At 41.1% G+C, this 17,576-nt stretch overlaps 2 protein-coding genes across 2 annotated transcripts; both read left to right on the top strand.

Annotated features, from left to right (window-relative positions):
• Positions 1 to 13,303: 13,303 nt before the first annotated feature.
• Positions 13,304 to 13,666, top strand: LOC121876343 (basic salivary proline-rich protein 1-like). The gene has a single exon (XM_042381414.1). The coding sequence runs from the start codon at positions 13,304 to 13,306 to the stop codon at positions 13,664 to 13,666; it is 363 nt and encodes a 120-aa protein (XP_042237348.1).
• A 25-nt stretch (positions 13,667 to 13,691) lies between these two features.
• On the top strand, positions 13,692 to 17,349 carry LOC121876344 (tetra-peptide repeat homeobox protein 1-like). The gene is made up of 3 exons (XM_042381415.1): positions 13,692 to 14,028; positions 16,642 to 16,817; positions 17,320 to 17,349. Exons 1-3 carry the CDS (start codon positions 13,692 to 13,694, stop codon positions 17,347 to 17,349), a joined length of 543 nt encoding a protein of 180 aa, XP_042237349.1.
• Positions 17,350 to 17,576: the final 227 nt, after the last annotated feature.

Consider the following 17,576-nt stretch of genomic DNA (forward strand, 5'->3'; position numbering starts at 1 on the left):
GGCTAATCCCTGTTAAAAAAAAAAAAAAAATTCGGTTTTCAGAGCTTTTCGGTTTTCGGAATTTCGGATAAGAGTTGTCAACCTGTACCTGTAAAAGAGAGAGTGAAGCAACATTGTGGTGAAGAGAAAGGGAAGAGAGATTATCAACTAAAGAAGGAGAGTTAATAAGCCAAAATGCTTTTGATTGCATCCTATCTTAACAGTTGGACAGAAGAAGAGCCACCCCAGATATGATAGCAGTACTCCAAGTTAGGAGTACTGTACTATGCCATTGAGTTACACAAATCATTATCAAAACCTTAAGTACAGTTTTGAAGAATAATTTTACCAAATTATGCTTAGGAATTTCATACATACCAGCCAATATTGAAACTGTACAAAGCAACAAATTTGTATTTTACCAGCCAGTCACTTTCATTCCATAAAACTGCCGTTTATGTACTAACATAAATATGGGATTTTTATTTTAATCTGAAGCTTATGTGCACTACGCCTCCTGTTGTCTCAATAAGGGTGTCAAAATCCTTCGTCCGTTGTGCTATCTGTAATGTCTCACACAAAATTGTAAAGATACTTTTTGGAGCGAGTGTACATTTGTATTTGTTATTATGTGGAATATACCTGCACGTGGAACAGCAAGTGAAGTAAGGAAGTAAAATAGAGTGTAATATTTTTTCTGTTGTCGAAGATGAAATTAGTTAAATTTGTTGTGTAATCTTTCTCTATTTTAATTTTTTTTTTCATATTTCACAGTAACATGAAATCTGTTTTCTTTACCCTTGCAGGCAAGATCAACGGGCTCTCTATGTTGGGCCAGAAATTATTCATATAGATTCCTAAAGCCAGAGAACATGTCAGAGCGAGTCTCCCTAACTCTAACACCGTTCATGGAGGAAGACTCTGATGAAGAAAGGGAGAATGAACTATTGTATATGAAGACATAGGTAACCAAGTATCTCAGAAATTAGGATTTATATATATATATATATATATTATTACAAAAGAAGCTGATGTGAGTAAGGAAGAAGCCAAGAATTACAGCACATCCTGACTGTACCTGTCGCTACGACATAGAACTAGATCCTTTCCATACTTAAGTATCCTCAGGTCATGTTTGTGGATCAAGTCAAATTTTTGTGTAATGTGCCTCTAAGATGAGGGTGTTATTTTTTCTAAGTATGAATGTTCATAGATTGCTTTTTGTCAGAACACTTTCTGGAAAATAACATTGATGCTTTTCTCTCATTAATGCTCAGTACTGTAGTGAGCATATCTTTAAAATAAATACGTGTGCCATGATGGTGGAGCATATCACTGAAGGAATTTTCACATTTTATGTGTAAGACAATACTACATGTATTTTGATTAATTAGATATATCTGCTCTATGCTCTTTGTCATCAATCTTTTAATTGCATTATTAACTGTATTCGTGAACAAATTTAAACAGATTTTGTAGTACCTGGACGAGGCAGTTTTCTGCTATTCAAGGTTTATCAAAATTGAATATGTTATAGTATATGAAATTTTAAATATACTGTTAAGATATACTATGGCAAAAATTGGTGTTTTGTCATTTAATTATTTGAGTATTTTTCAATGGATGTTATTTTGCAGTTATCATATTTTTTATAGCATTAATGAAACATGAATGTACTTTCTGAAGTGCAAATTTCTATTTATTCAGGAGAAATTACAAAATAATTGAACAAGTAAAGAAAGGAGACATTTTTACAGACATTGTAAGTCAGTCCTCGACTTACGACGGGGTTAGGGACCGACGACCAGGTCGTAAGTCGAATTGGTCGTAAGTCGAAAATGCGAAAATAATACATAGAAAATCTAAAATGGGTGTCTCATGTTCTTCTCGGCACCACGAGAACTCTCACTTTTACACTTGCCAGCCATTTTAAAGGGAATTACAAACGAAAATTTTGGCAGTACACAGCGCGATCACTAACGTCGGGACTCGAAAATACGTAATTTTAAGAATATTTTATACGACTGCGGCAATCGTATGTCCAGGTGGTCGTAAGTCGAGTAGGTCGTAAGTCGAGGAATACCTGTATAGGTTATCAGTGATGTGTGACTCCATTCCAAGAATGCTTTGTGAAAGTAGCCCTAAAAGTATGTGAGTCATAATGTGAGCTTGAGTTTCCTCAGTTCCTAAAATAATGTGCAATGAAATTTTAAGTTGGTTTTTATATCACATTTGTTTTGTGGTTTAGAATGTTACCATTGAAATTTCATGATCTATAAATAACATCTTTGAAATAGATGGTGTCACAAATTTGTACTTTTATTTTTTATTTGTAAGAAGATAGTTTCCCTTCTCTAAAATACAGTACTGTACTGTAGTAATTTTAAGATATGTAAAGAATAAGGGATGACCTTGGGAAACTGGGAAATGATCTCAGACCTTGGCAGAGAAATGTAGAGTATTGAGTCCAAGGATGTAGACTAAATGACTCTTTCTCATCAGAGAGGTTGCCATACTGCTTAGCAGCTAACCATAAAGTATATTACAGTGTATCAGAAAGCATTATTTTCTATAAGGTGAATATACCTGTAAGTACAGTACAGTAAAAACTTTCTTGACCCCCAAAAACAATAATACCTGGGATTCTGAATTTGTGAGTTAAGAGAATCAGCTGTGGGTTAGTTACAGTGTAGACTTATTGCAGTTGAATATGAAATGACCAATGTTCACAGACTAGCAGAACCATTATGATCAAAATACCTGTACTAGCCATTTACAAAATATCATGATAATGTTCCGTAAGTAAAATATCAGTTGTATTGTACCCTAAAGCTCTCAACATTGCAGTGAAATCTTTGTACAGTACTATAATCTTTAATCATAGACTAATGAGATATAAACCTATTCTGTACAGGTATGGTAATGTCAATTCACTCAAGTATCAAAACGCTTCTGTAAATACAGTACTGTATGTAAAACTTGTGGCTTCATTTGCTGTGGTTAAGAGATTTTTTACTGGACCTTTTATTTTCAATAGTGATCTTTTATAATAATTCACTATTTGTTAATTGTGCCCATATTTACCTGACTACCTGACAGGTGCATCATCAAGAATGCAAAAATCTTGGTAAGCATTAGGTCATTAATGCAATAACTAGACAGTAATAATATTATTTTTTAAATTTTCAAAGTTGCACAATTTTAGTTTTTCTCAAAGGTATAATAATTATATTGGATACTTGAAAAGTGTAATGGAGCTGACATTATTACCTGGCAGGTGTGAGGTCATTAACATTTAGGTTATGGATAGGCGAGAGGATTGGTGTATATGAAGGAAGAAGTATGGTGCTGTTGCAATACTAGATACTTACTCATGTGATAAAATACTGGGCATCTCTGTGCCACTTTGATTTTGAAACAGTGGTCTTGTCTTCAGTCATTACTTGATATGGACTGCCTTTCATTATGGGCAATTGTTGAGTGATGAACATAACTTGCATTACTTTACATGTGAGAAACTATGAATACGTGCAAGCCGTATGTCTTGATATAAGAATAACATTAGAAAAAGGGAAATTATATATAATAGATGACTTCAAGATGGTGACATTAGGAAATGTAGGAAAACTCATAAATCAAAGTTATTGTTGTTGCTTAGAAAGGTGGTACAGGTATACTGTACCAGAGGATTACAAGTGATGGTTAATTATCAACACTGTTAGTGAACACTGAAAATGGCTTATTTTCCAGTGAAGTTACCAGAGTGCTCTACATGGTAAATGAGGTTTTCATTTTCTATTCATGACGAAAAAAAAATTATTCTAGTCATGAAAGTCCATTTCAAGAGGCATTTAATGGTGACTAGCATTCACAGATTAGAAAAACAAAGAAATGGTTCCGTGATGAATCACTAATAAGGAGAGTAAGCTAGATATGCTTCTTAATGTCACAAACAAGGACATAATGCCTTGTCATAGGGTGGCCTTAATGTTTAAACGTAGTTAGTACTTTTATATTGCCCATTATAAGAATTATGCATATGTAGCCATTTTTTAAATGCCTACGTTCTAAATTTCATATTGGTAAAACCTCTATTATTATTTGTACATTTGTGATGTGTCTTCCTTCATTAGTTTCTGTAACAGAAGTAAATTGTGATAATGGTGTTCAAGTCTGAGACTGTGAATGATTCCCTACAAAAATGTGTATTTTATGAGAACCTTCAACCAACATCTATTACCACTTTTAAGTCTTACTTTACACCTGTTGAATTAAGTTCTGTTAGACTTTTACGTTCTCATCTCTTTTACCTTTTTTAATTTTATGTATCTACTGAAATATCACTGTAGCCATTTATCCAGTTTTGAATACTCCAAAAAATGTTAATGATGACTCATGTGTACAGTACGTTACTTTCTAATGTAGAAGTTGTCAAACAAGTGCCCTAAGACCAAATACTATGTTGTATTTTTATTTTATTTTACCCTGTTATTGTAGCCCACCCTGAATGGTATTTATTTACATATTACTGTACCTAGAATACCATATCATTAGAAAAATACTCTTGATGTCTTTCTTATTAGAGACTGTCAATATTTGTACCATACTTCAACTTTAGTATCTCTCTACTACTAAAGAAAAACATTCAAATACAGTATAGTACAGTATATGGAATTTCATAAATACAATAAAGAAAGGATTGTGAATTTGACCATTCAACATTTATACCAATACTTGTATGGTATAACAGTATTATAAGATGTAAGGATTAAGTCACTGTTTAATATGATATCTCTTATGTTCTTGCATCTACTCAAATGATATTCCATCCTAGGTTGTCCACTATAATAGGAAGTAAGGTATAAGATACCATATCAATTTCTTATTGGATTTCAAGAAGTTAATACCGAGAAGCTCTGACCAAATATTATGATACATTACAGCTTCATAGGAAATTTGAGATAGACCTAATTAACCTGAGTTTTTAGACTGTGACCTAGTTTACTAGTCATTATCGTCCTGTTAGGCGATGTCAGACACGTCAGCAGGTCTACCGTGCTGAGTGACTTGTTTGAGTGTCAGGGAAGAATGTAATGGCTTTTATAAACAGTGAGTAGCTTATAAATTTTTAAATCAACCATGCACAATGATAACAATGTACTTTAGTCATTTATAGATTTTATAGTTCATGATGTTAAAGGATGCACGAACGCGATATATAGTGTTATGATATTATTGCCCTTTGCTTGTGGTTGTATTTTTTTCATCACAGTTAATTCTTGTAAAAGTCTCATACTACAAGACAATGAATTTTCCTACAACTACAGAGCAGACAATTCATGAATATAATCTCAAAGAAATACAGGTACAGTACTAATTTTCATCCAGTAATCTCACAAATGGGTTCTCTACTACTCTCAAGTTCTCAGAAGTTTGCAGATCTTCAATAGATTTTTTTTTTATTTGCCTCTTTGAACTTGGTAGGATTGTACTGAAAATCAAACCATGTTGAATTGTATGTTGTTAAATGTACATATGCCTTGATGCTGACCTAATGTAGCTCAACCCATTCTCTTTCCCAAACTCCATGACACTTTATTTGTACACGATGTATTTTGTACCGATTGACATATTTCTGCCTCGAACTGTTCTTGATTAAGTTTGGTTGAAATTTGCAGTAAAACAAGATTGTACTCAACACTCGCTCCAAAAAGTATCTTTACTATTTTGTGTGAGACAATATGACACAACAGACAAAGGATTATGACAACCCTATCAAGACAACAGGAGTCACGGTGTTCATTTTGAAATTCATCGGACCCCTTTGCAAAGACACGTTTTGGAGCGAGTGTACTTGTAACTATTGCTTAAGAGTGTGACTGAATCTGCCTGGGATAACTTTTCTCTAGCTGAATTGGAGATTTGTCTAATGATGATGGCAGTGAAATTTCTGTTATTCCAAGCTAACTAGACACCAGTAGTGCTTATGATGAGCAAGCAGAACTAAAGTACAGTAGTTTCTAAATTCCAGCACACTCATAATTTACTGGTTATATCAAACAGTTGTTTAAATTATACAAAGGAGTGAATTATATAAACTTTATCTCACTATTCAAGACCATACAATTATTTGTGAACATCTACATCAAGAATGACAACAGCCTAGTAAAAAAAAATTCTAGTTACCATTAAGTTTGGTTACCAAGCAAATTTCTAATCAAGAACTTAATCGAGTTGAAATATGTTCTGTAAGGATTGAGACAATTGGGGTCAATACTACACATGCCATTGAATACATTATCAAAGATGACCAACCTGGCAAATCCATTGTAGTGTGCAGTTATTATATCAAATGTGGCAGTGTGCTGTTTGCTTTTCAATATTTTAAGTGACTGGTCTCTATTAGGTTTGAGTCATTTCTTTTGGAAATATGATCTTCATTAGTTACTGGAATTAAAGACTACATATGTCTTTTAAAGACATTATCCTCCTGGATATGACTATTGGGCCTTGGTAGATTAATTATATCTCGTAGTTACACAACTAAAAGGTTTTTAGTTATATTCATATATTTTATTCTCTAATTAATAATAAAAGAGGAGCAGTAATATTCATGTCAGGCATCCTTTTATACAATAAAAAAAATTTGGGTGTTAAGTACACAAATTTATTATATTGCGCATGCCTCTGGCTAGATCCTATTGTATACCATAGCTAAAAAGGAAAGTTTGCAGACATTTATCATAGACATATTGTTTGCACTGTTTTTTTATATGATTATTATTAGCCGAAGAAACCCTCACTTCAGTTTATGTATTACATACAGCACAGTATATTTATTTAAATTATTTACAAATCAACACAAATTTACTCAATGTATGGATCTTTGTGTTGTACCTGAATACTTAACATTAGAAGTTCTGGAAAGTAAAAAGGAATATTTAGGGAAATTTCTTCTTGTCATACTACAATATTCAACAATGTATGTACAAAACATCATACAGTGGGGTATGCTATAACGAATCTAATTGGTTCTAGAACCTTGTTCGTCATAGCATTCGTTCGTTATAGGATTAATCCGTTCCAGGCCCCCAAATACAACCACTTAACACTGAAAAATATAATATAAAATTGTAAAAATTATAAAAAAGTGCATAAATATGCATCTAAACCCCTGAAATAAAGAATATCATTAATACTTGTAATACAGAAACAATAAATTAGTAAAAAAAAAAAAAAAAAAAAAAAAAAAAAAATAATAATAATAATAATGTTCGTTGTAGGAGTTTCGTTCATTATAGCATTCTCAATTTTATAGGTAAAACCATTCGTTATAGGAATATTCGTAGTAGGATCCGTTCGTTATAGCATACCCCACTGTATTTAGCCAAATATAAAAGGTCACTGTAGATACATATGCCACAGGAAATGATAATAATATTTACTTTCTGCCACTCATTATAGGTATTGGAAAATTATTGTAAAATGTTTTTCTCAAGGCTATCTACTTGGGGTATATGCTTCTTTAGTCAAGCAATTCTCATTTGATGTATTCCATCTTTTCAGGTCATTTTATATTTTAGATCAGGGGTTCTCAACCAGGGGGGAATTTCCCCCCTCAGGTTTTCAGGGGGGGGGAAACTGATACTAATATGGAAAAAATAAAGGATTTTCAGTATTATATGCATATTATTTGGAATGCACTTTTTGAGGCAGACAATCTTGGAAAGGAGGGGGGAATGACATTCTGACATATGGTGAAAGGGGTGCATGGGGCAAACAAGGTTGAGAACCACTGTTTTAGATGACTCTAAATGTACCCAGCATCTGAATTTGAGTTGAAAGTTTAAAATTTAATGTACAATACCTGTTCTTTATTGTAGCCCTTGACATTTTAGTAATAATTTGAAGCCAAAAACCCAGAAAGAATATTAAACATTTTATAGTTAAAGTTGGTGGTACAGTGTTAACACGCGTATCTCTCACCAACAAGTCAAGGGTTCGAGTCCTACTTGACCTGGACACACATGAGAAAGGTGTTATCCAATGTGACCCTCACTTCCAAGCAGCATAGGTTTCCCAGACTCTGGTTTCATATTGTACTTACACTGGATAGACCAACCACCCGAATGGCTGATGAGCTGAGAAGTGGTGAAAATTATAAAAACAAATATTAACTATTATTATGAGTGTGCAGCACAGTATACTTTTGAGAATAAAAAAATAACATTGCAGAAAAGATGCATATTTCTTATGTGGCTTATACGTACTTTGTTTATGACGGCAACTTTGTATTGTAATTGTCCTCACTTAGCATTTTAGCATTACCATACCACTGTTTTGGTTTGTCAGAATAGTTCCTCATAGTGTATACAGTACAATATACAGTATAACTGAACATTTTAACTTTACAGTACAGTACAGTTTATATTTTTTGCACCTTCATTTGATTTATAGTATGCAATATTTTTTTATTTACTACAGGATGCAGGATTATTGACACAGTTGATATGCAACATTTTCAGTTTTCATTATATTTCCTGTCTTATATACTGTGTTCACATAACATAGTTTTACTACTTAATTTAAAGTTTCTACTTGCACCCAACATACTATACTGTACCTGCATTTAGAGACTTTCTTATGCCCTTTTCATGTTTCATACCACAAGCTGAAACATTCGTCATTTTGTGCACTTCCTCTCCAACATAATTTAAATACAGGTAGTATAGCTTTATCTTCATCATGTGCTGTCTATAACATTGTCAGGTTTTTACACCATATCCCTCAGTTAATCGATGGTTTATGTATCCAGCAGCGCTCTTTATTCTTTAATATTAACATCCATCCACCCCAGCTGGCACACATCTTTGTTCTAAAGCTGAATCAATGCTGAAGTCATCTTTTCAATGTTGAAATGACAACTAGTGCCAGCTGGGATCTCTCCTTAGAAAAATGGTGAGCTCCTTGTGTACGGGTCCCCCTCTCTGCTGAATAAAATTGTCTGGCATTAGCCAAGTAAGATATTAAGAATGGTGACCCCACAGTGAACGGGTTAAGAACGGTGTTTGAATTACCCGGTACATTTAAAGCAAAGTAATATATCAGCAAAATTCATTCATTTTTATTTTTTTTAGTATAATCAGAAAGATGCTAATAAGATCTATATACAGTGGTCCCTCAGTTCACGAACGCCTCGGTTATCGAAATTTTGGTTTACGAATTACCTTCCATAAGAATCTTCATTTTGGTTAACGAACAAAAATTCGGTTAACGAAATTCTTACGAAAACGTGTCAACATGTTTTGGCTTGCTCACCAGCTGGAAGATTAGTCCGCCAATACAGTAATCGGTTCTAGGGCTTATATTCGTTTCCATTGGAGTAAATATCAAGAAGGTTGTGTTATTCAATATTTTTCCAAGTCTTATATTAAAATTATTAGTTATTTTAACACTTATTTAACATAATTGCAGTACAGGGAACTAGTTTTTGGTGCACCCATCAGCCACTTCACTCACCCACCAAGGTATCAGTTTGTGTCTGTTCAGTGGAGGAAACATCTTGCTTGTGGGTCTCTTGAACACAGAGTATTTTTACGTTTTTACAGTACAATTATTGGTCATTCTGAAATATATTTAACATACTGACAATATATAGCACAGTGCAGTGTTGATTTAAATAAAATAATCTTGAATTACACCTAGTGAACTTAAAATTTTATTGGTGAAATGACTGCATCAAGCATGGGTCCCCTGAAAGGTGATTTTTCTCCATCCCCACTTCCTTCTCTTCTCCCTTCTCCTCCACCCCCACTTCTAATTCCCATCATCATCATCATCAACCAGGAGCCTTCTACATACACACCTCAAAGTAAGTGTACTTTACTGCATTTTTTTACATTGTATGTACTTTTCTGTGAGCTGGAACTAATTACCCAATATCCCATTGAAACAATAGATTCGGTTAACGAACGACCTTCTGGAACTAATTGTGTTCGTTAACCGAGGGACCACTGTATACTGTACTATATTGGAGAAACTTATGGTCTGCAGATATTTATATCGATGCCTTGTTAGAACCAGCATAATATTTTTATATTTTATTTTATTTTGAAGCTCTAAAACATATACATTTCCCATTTTAGACTTCTGCTTAAGATGAAATATTCTGAACTGATATACTGGTACTCAGAATATTAATTTTCATGTTTTTTAAGAATACCCGGAAAAATACTTGAACCGCGTATGTAGGAAATGTCCTTTGTAGCTTTAGTATGAAAATTATTTTAAAAATTCATAAAAGTGAATCATACAGAATAATTAAAGGCATTGATTTTCATTCTGAACTTATTTTTATAAATCTTTAATTTTGGTATACAGGTAGTGTATACCAACCTTGTAATTTTAAAACACAGTATATTGCACCATTATCACAAGGAACAAATTAATAATACAGTACAGTACAGTACATGTACTATAAACTGAATTCTCATCTTAAAGAAAAAATACCACTCATATATCCAAAGTTTTAACACATTGTACACAGTTGGTTATAAAGACTGTACAGGTATTATTTATTTATACTGTATAGCACTACATTATACAGCCTGCCAAGCCACAACACAAATAAGACCCCAATTGCTCTGTCTATGTAATCTCTAACCATGTAATAGTCTGCCTATCTTTTTTTATATACAGTATATACTTAAAAAGAAGCCTTACTACTTGTTTGGTTTGTGTGAGGTCATGTGCTGATATACTTATAAATGTCAATCCTCAGCTCAAGGGCAGTATTATTATCACACATTGAACTTATTGCACTGTTCACAAGCCCTGTACGGTGAAACCGTTAATGCTATGTAATAACAATATACTCTGTACATATCTTAGGAATATATATTTAATAAAAGTGTTATACATTATAAGTTTATCTATTCCTTATACAGTACCGTAATGCTAGTACAGTACAATGATAATGAATAGTGTGTGTGTGTGCACGCACTTCTCTCTACAGGGTGGTGTAATGCGTCTAGTGTGGCAGCATTAGGTTAGTGTTAAGGTGCATGCACTGCTTGCTGCTTCTCGCTTTTAGCTACCGCCACTGGCTAGCCCTCGTGGCGAACAGGGAAACAGCCTTGTGTAAGTCTTCCCCTGACAGTACACAGCCTCTTCACCATCAAGACTCCTGCTGTGCCTCCTCGTGGCAACAAACGGTAACTGGGTGCCTTGCAGCCCCAGGCTAGACCAGCAGAAGATCTCGGAGCAGCAGTGTGCCCCAGAGGTACGGCACATAGGCCCACTGGCATGTGGACATGCCCTGGCGCCTACCAACCACTGCCCCACTGCCTTGCAGGTTAACCTTAGTAGGTATAAGGCTACAGGAGTAAACCCTGAATGAACAGTTTGTGGTGGAGTTCCATATCAGGCAGACATGCTTACAGAGCTCCAGTAAGACCCCAGCAGCTGAATAGGTGTCTGTTCAGTGGAGGAAACATCTTGCTTGTGGGTCTCTTGAGAGTATTTTTATGTTTTTACAGTACAATTATTGGTCATTCTGAAATATATTTAACATATTGACAATATATAGCACAGTGCAGTGTTGATTTAAATAAAATAATCTTGAATTACACCTTGTGAACTTAAAATTTTATTGGTGAAATGACTGCATCAAGCATGGGTCCCCTGAAAGGTGATTTTTCCTCCATCCCCACATGGGTAGGGGGCTAGAAAAGGTGCCCTATACATGACCTGCTTAAAACCAAACTGACTGGGCAACCGCATCCAGTAAGGTCATCCTAATATGGTCAAAAACACAATCACAGATCAAAGCAAAAACGAATCTACAATCTCTTATGGTCACTTCATGGAATGTCAGGACCCTTCTGGATACTGGTACAAATAAGAGTGCTAGGAAGAACCGCCCTTGTGGCAAAAGAGCTGTCCAGGTACAGTTTCTAAGAAAACGTATCTTTACTGGGGGGTTCAATGAATTTTAGAAGGAACACTACGACACCTGTTGTTTTGGTAGGGTTGTCAAAATTCTTCATCCGTTGTGTCATATTGTTTAAGATATTTTTTTGTAAAGATAGTGTTTTGATTGACTGTACAACATCGACGTAGCAGCCATTGGTGAATCCTGGCTCCCAGACGAAGGTCATCTCACAGAATGGGTAATGCTATACCTTCTCCTGAAAGGATAAGCTTGGTGTGGAGAGAAACCGGATTTATGGAGTTGGTTTTGCCATTCGCCAATCCATCCTACATAGGGTAATTGAAATGCCTGTTGGGGTCAACGGGTCCCACTGAATTACTCACTTCATGCTTTCTTCATCAGTGCATGCGCCCAACACTGGATGCAGAGGATAACATCAAGAATGTTTTTTACGTCGACCTTGACAGAGTGTTAACCTCTATTCCCAGAGAAGATAAGATTGGATTGTGCTCTTAGGTGACTTCAATGCCAGAGTTGGCATAGATGCTGACTTATGGCAGGGAACCATAGGGAGAAATGGAGTTGGTACCGGGTAAGTGTAATCCCACCGCAGCAAGTGTGCTGAACATAACCTATCACCAACACCTTGTTTAGGCAGGTCGACGCGTTGAAGGGTTTTTGGCAACACCCACGATCCAAACACTGGCATCTCATTGACAACATTGTTGTCAGAGAGAGATTGCCGAGATGTTCTCATCATCTCAGCCATGCGTGGCTCAGACCACTTTGACATACAGTTACGTCATCGGCTCATCAGAGCCAAACTCCCCTCATGTCGTCCCAAAACGCCGAAGCCAAAAGCCTCCAGAAGAGGTTTTAACACCAAGCGACTAGAGGATCACGCAGTAAAATATCTTTCAGAGAGAAGCTCGACGATGGGCTGATAAACAAACCAATAACAAAAAACCTAAGTCTGAATGCCGAATGGGGTATCCTGAACACTGTCATCACAAAAACCTACAGTGAGATCCTCAGCCAGATCGAAAAAAATAAACACATAAAGATTGGCTTGATGAAAATAATCAGGAAATCGACGTACTCTTTTGTGATGTAAAGGATGAATGGTGGAAAACTAAAGCGTGTGAATTTTGTGGATCAATATAGATGTGGGACTTTTTCAATTCAACTAAGCAATGTATGGTCCAACTAATGGCATGGCCCCTTCTGCTCATCCAATGGTAACTCCCTAATTAAAGATGTTGAAGGCAGTTGTCAGCACTGGAAAGAGCACTACCATTCCCTGCTCAACCGAAACACCCCCAAAGACCCTTCCAAGACCAGTGGCGACCCCAGGGGCCCTGTAAGGGCTGCAGCGCTCCCAGAGGCCAACCCATGGGCAGCGGCAACCCAAGAGGCCCAACCAACAGCGGCGGCGCCCCTAGGGGCCTTCCCAGGTACAGTGGGGCCCCTAGGGGCCTTCCCAGTACAGTGAGGCCCCTAGGGGCATTTTCCAGTGGCGGTGGCGCCCCAAAGGGCCCTCCAAAGGACGGTGGCGCCCCCAAGGGCCCTCCCAGGGGCTACGGCGCCCCCAGGGGCCTTCAAAATGGCGGCGGTGCACTCAGGGGTCCTGCCAGGGACAGCTGCACTTTAGGGTGCCCTCCCAGGGATTGCAGCGCCCCCAGTAGCTTTCCCTTAGAAGAGACCGCCCCAAGGACCCTAACAAGGGCGCTGGCGACTCGGGGGCTTTTCCAGTGAGAGCCACGTTCCAAGGGGCCCTCCCATGGACGGCAGCGCCCCCAGTGGCCTTCCCAGGGACGGCAGTGCTCTCAGGGGCCCTCTCAGGGACGGTAGCACCAACAGGGCCCTGTCAAGGGCTTTTCCAGGGACAGCTGCAATCCCAGGCACCCTCTCAGGAATGGAAGCGATCCAAGAGGCTCTCCTAGGGACATTGGCACTCCCAGGGGCCCTCTCAGGGAAGGTGGCGCCCTCAAGCGTCCCGTCAGGGGCGCTAGATCCCCCAAGGGATTTCACCGGGAAAGCTGCTCTCCTCGGGCCCCTACCAGGGACAGTGGCGCCTCCATTGTTTTGGGGCGCCGCCTCCCCTAGGAGGACCTATTGTAAACCATAGGCCTTGGCCGGGTCCCTGGGAGCAGTGGCGCCCCATAAAGAGGCTTGGGTGGAGCCACCGCCTCATGAAGGTACCCTGAATTCGCCATCGCCGAGGGCAGAGCCTCTGGGAGCACCACAGTCCGTAGGATTGTACCTGGAGGCGCCCCATGGATCATGGCTGTCCGTGTGAGGGCCCCTAGGGTCGCCAGTGGTTCTAGCAGGGCCCATGGGGGCGCCGCCGTCCCTGTGAGGGTCTCTAGGAGCGTTGCCGTCCCTGCAAGGGTCCCTTGGAGTGTTGCCGTCCCTGATAGGCCCATGGAAGCTCTGCTGTTCCTGGAGGAGCCCCTGTCAACGCCGCCTTCCCTGAGAAAGCCCCTAGGAGTACAGTTGTTCCTAAGACCGCCCCTGATGGATCCAGCGCCCCTGATAGGTCCCCTAGGGGCACAGTCGACGCTGAGAGGGCCCTGGGGAAGCCTCCGTGCCTTGCATGGCCAAGGGACCCACCACAGGGATAGCAACGATCCCAGGGTCCCTTACAGGGACAGGGGCGCATTCAGGGGTGTTCTCAGGGACGGCGGCACCACCAGGGGCCATACCACAGCGGTGGCGCATTCAGAGGCCTTCCAGAGGCGGTGTCTCCCCCAGGGTCCCTCTATGGGGCGCCTCTTCCCCCAAGGAGCCTGCCAGGGGCTGCGGCGCCCCTATGGGCCCTCCCAGGGCCGGCGGCGCTGTTATGGGCCCTCCGAATCTCAGTGGGTGCCTTTCCAGGGGAGGCAGGGTCTCTGACAAGGGCGACGGCCCCCATGGGCCCTTACACATGCAGCATCGCCCCAAGAACTTCATAGTTTTGTCGTACATTTTGCATTCGTCCAGTAATCCCTAACTTAAACGTGATTGGTGGAGTAAGATGTGACGTCATCAAATTACAGCCAATAGAAGAACAGAGTAATCAGTCAGCACAACACCCCAACTTATGCTTTGCTGTTGGATATTTATTCTCGTTTCACTATTTAAACTCTGGGGGATGTGACATTAAATAAATAAATAGACACTGCCCATAGCATTTTCAGTATTATCGCAACCAGAACAATGAAAAGGAGAATAAATATCCAACAGCAAAACATAAAATGGGGTGTTGTGCTGACTGATTCCTCTGTTTTCCTATTGGCTGAAATTTGATGATGTTACCTCTTATTCCACCAATCACAGTTAAGTAAGAGATTACTGGAAGAATGCAATATGTACGACACCACTATCCATTGTTTTGGTGCGCTGACTCCCCTAGGAGGACCTATTGTGAGCCACAGGTCTTTGCAGGGTCCCTGTGAGCAGAGGCGCCCCATAAAGAGGCCTGGGGGGAGCCACCGCCTCTGGAAGGGCCCCCAAAGGCGCCACAGCCGCTGGCAGGGCCTCTGGGAGCACCGTGGCAGCTAGGAACGTACCTGGAGGCGCCCCCTCCCTGGAAAGGCCCCAGGGATCATGACTGTCTCTGTGAGGGCCCCTAGGGTCGCCAGCGCCCCTAACAGGGCCCATGGTGGCGCCGCCGTCCCTGTGAGTGTCCTTAGGCGTGTTGCCGTCCCTGCGAAGTTCCCATGGAGCGTTGCCTCCCTGAGAGGCCCATGGAAGCTCGGCTGTTCCTGGCGGAGCCCCTGTCGACGCTGCTATCCCTGAGAAGGCCCCTAGGATTACAGTTGTTCCTAAGACCGCCCCTGGTGGCTCCAGCGCCTCTGACAGGTTCCCTGGGGGCACCACCGACCCTGAGAGGGTCCTGGGGGCGCCTCCGTGCCTTTAATGGCCAAGTGACCCACCACAGGGATAGCGGCGATCCGAGGGTCCCTTACACGCACGGGGGCGCCTTCAGGGGTGTTCTCAGGGACGGCGGCACCACCATGGGCCATACCACGGCAGTGGCGCATTTTCGATGCCCTTCCAAAGGCGGTGTCTCCCCAAGGGTCCCTCTATGGGGCAATTCTGCCCAAAATGACCCTGCCAGGGGCTGCAGCGCCCCAATGGGCCCTCCTAGGGTCGGTGGCGCTGGTATGGGCCCTCCTATTCATAGTGGGTGCCTTTCCAGGGACGGCAGGGTCTCTGCCATGGGCGATGGCGCCCCTAGAAACCCATCCACATGCAGCATCGTCCCAATAACTTCATAGTTTTGTCGTACATTTTTCATTCGTCCAGTAATCCCCTACTTAAACATGATTGGTGGAGTAAGATGTAACGTCATCAAATTACAGCCAATAGGAGAACAGAGCAAGCAGTCAGCACAACACCCCACCTTATGCTTTGCTGTTGGATATTTATTCTCGTTTCACTATTTGAAGTCTGGGAGATATGACGTTAAATAAATACACACTGCCCATAGCATTTTCAGTATTATCACAACCTGAACAATGAAAAGGAGAATAAATATCCAACAGCGAAACATAAGTTGGGGTGTTGTGCTGATTGATTGCTCTGTTTTCCTATTGGCTGAAATTTGATGATGTTACCTCTTATTCCACCAATCACAGTTAAGTAAGAGATTACTGGAAGAATGCAATATGTACGACACCACTATCCATTGTTTTGGTGCGCTGACTCCCCTAGGAGGCCCTATTGTAAGCCACAGGTCTTTGCAGGGTCCCTGGAAGCAATGGTGCCCCATGAAGAGGCCTGGAGGGAGCCACCGCCTCTGGAAGGGCCCTTGAAGGCACCACAGCCGCTGGCAGGGCCTCTGGGAGCACCGCGGCAGCTCGGAACGTGCCTGGAGGCGCCCCCGTCCCTGGAAAGGCCCCCAGGGATCATGACTGCCGCTGTGAGGGCCCCTAGGGTCGCCAGCGCCCCTAACAGGGCCCATGGGGGCGCCGCCGTCCCTGTGAGGGTCCTTAGGCGTGTTGCCGTCCCTACGAAGTTCTCATGGAGCGTTGCCTCCCTGGGAAGCCCATGGAAGCTCGGCTGTTCCTGGAGGAGCCCCTGTCGACGCTGCCTTCCCTGAGAAGGCCTTTAGGATTACAGTTGTTCGTAAGACCACCCTTGGTGGCTCCAACGCCTCTGACAGGTCCCCTATATGCACCGCCGACCCTGAGAGGGCCCTGGGAGCGCCTCCGTGCCTTGCATGGCCAAGTGACCCACCACAGGAATAGCGGCGATTCCAGGGTCCCTTACACGGACGGGGGCGCCTTCAGGGGTGCTCTCAGGGACGGCGGCACCACCAGGGGCCATACCACGGCAGTAACGCATTTTCGAGGCCCTTCCAAAGGCGGTGTCTCCCCAAGGGTCCCTCTATGGGGCACTTCTGCCCAAAATGACCCTGCCAGGGGCTGCAGCCCCCAAGTGGGCCCTCCTAGGGCCGGTGGCGTTGGTATGGGCCCTCCTAGTCATAGTGGGTGCCTTTCCAGGGACGGCAGGGTCTCTGCCAGGGGCGATGGCGCCCCAAAACCCCTTCCACATGCAGCATTGTCCCAAGAACTTCATAGTTTTGTTGTACATTTTGCATTCGTCCAGTAATCCCTTACTTAAACGTGATTGGTGGAGTAAGATGTAACGTCATCAAATTACAGCCAATAGGAGAACA

Source organism: Homarus americanus, unplaced genomic scaffold (assembly GCF_018991925.1).
Source record: "Homarus americanus isolate GMGI-L3 unplaced genomic scaffold, GMGI_Hamer_2.0 scaffold34921, whole genome shotgun sequence".
Taxonomy (NCBI): domain Eukaryota; kingdom Metazoa; phylum Arthropoda; class Malacostraca; order Decapoda; family Nephropidae; genus Homarus; species Homarus americanus.

Coding starts and splice junctions, on each gene's coding strand:
- LOC121876344 (XM_042381415.1), top strand. CDS start 13,692: ATGGACGGCAGCGCCCCCAGTGGCCTTCCCAGGGACGGCAGTGCTCTC. Junction 14,029..16,641: donor CTCCCCTAGGAGGACCTATT/GTAAACCATAGG, acceptor AGGTCTTTGCAG/GGTCCCTGGAAGCAATGGTG. Junction 16,818..17,319: donor CAGGGATCATGACTGCCGCT/GTGAGGGCCCCT, acceptor TGACCCTGCCAG/GGGCTGCAGCCCCCAAGTGG.
- LOC121876343 (XM_042381414.1), top strand. CDS start 13,304: ATGGGCAGCGGCAACCCAAGAGGCCCAACCAACAGCGGCGGCGCCCCT.